Here is a 5,549-nt window from a genome sequence, read left to right as displayed (position 1 = left end):
TCAAAAGTGCAAAAATAAAACTAGAGAACAGTATTATTCTATCAGGCTGCAGAGCAGAATCTGTCAATACACAATTTTTAACTCTGCCATTCTACCTCTAGGAATTTATCCTACAGATGAACTAAGGTGTATGTAAAAAACTTTTTGTAAAAGCAAGAGATTGGAAAAAATCTTAAATAATCATCAGCAGGGTCCACATTAAACAAACTTATGGTACATCCATATGATGGAATACCATGCAGTCATAAAAAAAGATAATGTGGAAGCTCTTCATGAACTGAGATAGAATAAGCTCTGAGATACATAACCACATGAAAAAAATCAATGTGTATAATATCCTACCATTTGGGTAAAAATGAAAAAATACTTCTGTATTATGTTTGTACGTTTATGAAAATATCTCCTGATGATCAGGAAAAAACTGATCACACTGCTTGCCTCCAGAAGGGTAACTGGGGGGATGGCAGTGGGCAGGGAGACTTCTATTGTAGTCCCTATTTTATCTTTTGGATTTTTAGCCATGCCAATGTATTACATAATCAAAATTTTATTTATTTAAAAAAATATATTTGGCTGCACTGGGTCTTAGTTGTGGCATGCATGTGGGATCTAGTTCCCTGACGAGGAATCGAAACTGGGCCCCCTGCATTAGGAGCATGGAGTCTTAACCACTGGAACAGCAGGGAAGCCCCACCAAATTTTAAAATGTTTATATGGAGGATATGAATTCAGACTGCCACTGTGTGACCTTGAGCAAATTGCTTCATCTTTATGTCTGTTAATCGACAAAAGGGGGGTTAGAATCAGTGCCTCCATCTTGTGGAGTTGTAAGAAACCAATTACTCTACTTCTGAAGAAAATTCTAATAGAATCAACTGGGGTATGTTTGAACCACCTGCTGATCTAGAAATATTAAAAAGGTACAGCTTGTGAGGCAGTCAGGGAAAGCCTGGTGAGTTTTCCCATGATAAAGGCATTAGAGAGTGCTTGGTGTGTCTGAGAAACTGCAAGGAGGGTGGATGAGTTGGAATGAGGACAGCACTAGGTACATGAGATCTCAGGGTGGGAGTGGGAAGACCATGGAAGAAGCCATTTGCGGCTTCAGTTTCCTGTGATCCCCTAGCTGCTGTGTGTAGACTACCTGTAGGGCAGCAAGCCCTTCTGGGAGATACCTAATGCTGACCTTCAGCCTGAATCCTCCCTCCCCTCCCCAAGTCGGCTTCCTGAATAGTTGGGAAAAAACCTTTAGATGAGTTTTTCTAATTCATGCAAGGACCAAAGAACCAAGAGAGAAAAACTCGAGACTAAACACTATACATTTTATTTTCCCTGAAATTCTTGACGTTTCTGCCATGTTTTGAATCTTTTTGCAGGGTATTCGGTTTGCTTTAAAGCACATTATTAGTATTAGATCACAAAAGATAACAGGAAGTCCATTTGTTTTAGTTTAATAAGACGTTTATTCTATCATATATAGTTGAACCACCTCTACACACAAAGTAATATGGTTTAAGATCTTCTGAGTGGGAAGGAATTTGGGTCTCAGAAGGTTTTGCGAGCCTGCTACATGTTTTCTGGAAATCATTTAAGTGGGCCTTTTAAAAGACCCTTGAAGAAAATACAAGCAAAATTGGTTTGCAAGAAAACCAGCAATTAGATTTCCAAATTAAACTACCTATTAAGATAGCAAACCAAGAACTGGAAAGAACTGGGGCAACTCCCCTTCCATATTTCCTACACACTCAACTCCACCCTGGGAAAAAGCAGCTTAGTCTAGGGGAAGTCATGATGCAAGCAGAACGTGGTGGTACGCCCGACCACAACCGGTGGGTGGCCTGGCACGTTTGTGGAATGGTGAGGCTCTTGGGGGTACTTTGAGCAGGGATGAGAAAAATAACTGTAGACCACACATAAAATCGAAAAACCAACTGAACTTGTATTGACACCAACTACACGACTCCTTAGTAGCCTTACGGGAATGGATAAAGTGATGAGCCAAGATAACACTGATGAGACTTAGCAATGTTACTTTTAAATAAAACCAACCCTATTTTCCCCAAGGTGGCTTAGATTTCATAATGGGTCACAAACTAATACTACAAATAAAACATTTAAAAATTTGATCCAAGCCCCTTCTATCCTCCTACACTCGAAAGGGACCTTATGAACACCAATTTCCCAATCCTAGCATCACTAGCTTACAAACCTTAGGGTTAAAAACTCCCTCCTCATTTACCCAATGTTCAATTTCCATCAGTTTCAATATACACTAGTGTAAATACCATGACTATTCTGCATGAAGTTAAGTGTTCTACAGATCAGAGTCACGGGATTGAACCAGGAGCTCCCACCTTTTATGGGAACTTCAGTGATACCATCGAGGCCAAGGCAATTTAATTTACGTTAACCAGGATTTGTTTCAATTTGTAAGAGAAACATCTTGCAACAGGTTTATTCAATTCTCTTAAAAAATGGTGGCATTCCTTTACTTTCTGCCTTTTGGCAGCAGCAGTTACATATATGGAATAGCAAATTAAGTCTAAAAACGTGGGACCGAGTCAACTTTATTTTTCGGCATTATGATCATGATAAAGGATCACGACATCCTTTACATTTCCAAGGAAAACCAATTTAAAGTTTGTCCTTGCCAAACTCCATAAAACAGCCACTTTAGAGTAAACCAGCAGAGCATTGCATCACCCCAATAAAGCTGTAGGTTTTATCACATGCACCAACAAATCTACATGGCTAGTTTCTGTGCTCCTCTTTTACAGAATTTTACACCTATTGTTACCAGACAGCATTTTAAACACGGACATATCAACTGCCTAATAAAGCAAAAAACAAAGGCATTTCCCTTATTAGAAACAAGACACACCATCACTTAAAATCTTCAAACATTATTGCACTTTAACTTTCAGAATTTGACAATGCATTCAATGAAGCAATCTGCAGACAACTAGTTTTAACAGACAGATTAAAAAACACTTTTAAGCAGACGTGAATGTCCTAAACTGTTTATTAGGTAAGAATTTTACAAACATTACTTATATTAGCGGTAGCGGTGGAGCTGGAGAGTATTGCGCCTTCTCCAGGCTGCGCGGCGAGAACCACCGATCGTGTGGTGGAACTTGTGGCCCTTGCCGAGGCCGCGGCTCTTCCTGCCTGCAGACGTCAGCCCCCGCATCTCCCTGTGCTTGTGGACTGGTTTGGTGATCCACTGGGTGTCAGGGTTTCTTCTGATAGCTTTATGGAAGGGATCGATGAGGATAACCTCAAAAAACTTGTACGTAGAATCTTCACCCACCCAGTAAGAATTCAGGACCCTCAGGGCCCCACAGTGGCGTCCTGCTCGCTCCTACAACAGGAAACAAAGGCCCAAGGTCAGCATCCCACACATCCTAGTAGCCAATAAGGCGGCAAGAATTCTCCCCAGAGGCAGGGACCATTATGATAAGGTAGACGTACATACTATGTAACACACATAAATATCCTTAGACTGATTTGCTCCCCAGAGGCTGGGACCTGAAGTACGATAAGATAGAGACTTAGTATAAAACAAAGCACACAGACGTGCTTAGGTCTGAAACCGTTCTCTCTTACCGCCTCCTTACCAAGTAAAACATGAATGCTAGTATCTGGGTAACCAAATCTAATACTCTGGAACCATGCATTTTTCTAGCACAATTCAAGGGTTAGCAAACTCTTACAGAGAACTGTGAAGGCCACGAGCCTCTTTCGAATGGTCTTCTTTGAAACACAAAACCTTTTTAGTTCGTGGAGGGCAATAGGCCCTTGTTGCCAACCTCTACAACAGAGCACAGCTTAACTGACTAGCCGAGAAAGACAGCTTCCTACCGAGCACAGGCAATCAGTGGTACGAACACACACAGCTTCTCTAACGCCTGGGGAGACACGCTCTTCAAGACAACGTTCACTGCCCTTTAGAGAAGCGTAGTCTCCACGGATGCACGCTTATCATAAAGCACTTTCCTCCACGTAAGCAAAGACAGGTTCCCAACAAAAAACTGACGAAGTCCGATACCAACTCCTCGCTGGGATTAGTCAAAAACAAAAAAAAATCACCCAACCCCATTTTAAACGCAACAGGGCTCACCTGGGTACAAACGAACCACGAGGAAAGGTGCCCAAATCCTCCTCCTCCTCCAGGAGGCGGCCAACTCAAGCGCTACTCGAAACCCACTTACCTCGGCAACAGACTGAAGGCTCCGGGCAAACTTGAGCTGGTTGACGCCGTGGTGGACGGGCTTGCCGTAGGTGGCGCCTTTCGGGACCGGGCGTTTGCGGCCGCCGCGGCGCACGCGAACCCGATATATCACATAACCTGTTTAGAGAAAAGGGCCACAGAAGGGCGCGAAGGGCTCAGTGCCTTGTCTCTAACGCGCCGACACCGACTGTTATCTCAGGCCAGCAATCGGTTTCTGCCGAGGCCCTGGGCGAGAGGGACGGCTCCCCGAAGCGCGCTTCCCGGCTTCTCCCGGGGCGGGGGGGGGAGGCACCATCTCCTCCCCGCTTGCGCGCAGGGCCCGCTCACCTTGCTTGGCCTTGTAGCCCAGCCTGCGCGCCTTGTCGGGCCGGGTGGGGCGCGGGGCCCGGTGCAGCGCCGAGAGCTGGCGGTACTGCCAGCAGCGAACCCTGAGCAGAAAGCGCATCACGTCCGACTGCTTCTTCCTCCACAGCTCCTGGATGTACTTGTAAGCGCCCATCTCGGCTCACCTTTGACGTAAGCCGCCAAGTATCAGAAACACATCATCCTTTTCACGTGTAACGACAAGCCCCCGTCCGCCCGCCCGAGTCCCCACCGACCACAAGGAAAGCCCCGATGATGAAGAAACGGCTCTGCACGAACGCGGGACGCAGCCGGCCCATCCCGGCGCCCCGCACGCTGCTGCCGGACGAAGGAACCGAGCAGGCCCTGGGCGCCCGGGGGCGGGGGACCGAGGCGGGCGGGGGACCGAGGCGGGCGGCGCCCCAGGCCCGGCCTGCAGAGGCCTTGCCGGGATCCCCAAGGGGAAGGTGCCGTCGCCACCGCCAAGGGTTACTTCTCGAAGAAAAGCTCTCCCTCCCCCAGCCCCCCGGCTTCGCTTTCGGACGCCCCAGGCCCGGCCGCCCGTCCCTCAGCCCCCACGCCTCCCTCTCCTGCACGCTCTGGCCCCAGCTCGGATTCGCGCCGCCATCACAGCATTCCCCCCAGCCCGTTCCGGGGGCCGCCTCTCCACGCCCGCGCTGCCCCGCATCCCGACCGAACCCACGCCGCACAGGAGACAGGAGGAGCTCCGAGGTCGCAGGGTCCCCGAGCCTGGATGGCGGAGATGAAGAGAGATCCGCGGCGGATAGAAAAGGCAATATCCCACCACAACCTACCTGATGGCTGCCGCCAAACGGAAAGGAACGACCCTTTCTCCCACAATCCCTTTCGCGCTCCTCCCCCTCCTCTGCGAGCCTCCTTCCGGTGGAAAGCGGCGGCCGCGCAGAGCCTCATGGGCCATGTAGTTCCAGCAGAGAGCCCGCTGGGCGGAGTTAGGCCG

At 48.0% G+C, this 5,549-nt stretch overlaps 1 protein-coding gene across 2 annotated transcripts; it reads right to left on the bottom strand.

The window, feature by feature from the left end:
• Positions 1–3,001: 3,001 nt before the first annotated feature.
• Positions 3,002–5,486, bottom strand: RPL15 (ribosomal protein L15). Of its 2 annotated transcripts, none has more exons than XM_060099490.1 (4): positions 5,386–5,486; positions 4,556–4,737; positions 4,209–4,345; positions 3,002–3,358 (listed from the first exon to the last, which is right to left on the bottom strand). In XM_060099490.1, the coding sequence occupies exons 2-4, from the start codon at positions 4,725–4,727 to the stop codon at positions 3,053–3,055; spliced, it is 615 nt and encodes a 204-aa protein (XP_059955473.1). In that variant the 5' UTR covers positions 4,728–4,737; positions 5,386–5,486; the 3' UTR covers positions 3,002–3,052. The 2 variants fall into 2 exon arrangements, with proteins under 2 accessions (XP_059955473.1, XP_059955474.1); XM_060099491.1 differs by lacking the exon at positions 5,386–5,486 and adding an exon at positions 5,281–5,305.
• Positions 5,487–5,549: the final 63 nt, after the last annotated feature.

Source organism: Mesoplodon densirostris, chromosome 5 (assembly GCF_025265405.1).
Source record: "Mesoplodon densirostris isolate mMesDen1 chromosome 5, mMesDen1 primary haplotype, whole genome shotgun sequence".
Classification (NCBI taxonomy): Eukaryota; Metazoa; Chordata; class Mammalia; order Artiodactyla; family Ziphiidae; genus Mesoplodon; species Mesoplodon densirostris.
This window is presented reverse-complemented; position numbering and strand designations above follow the sequence as displayed.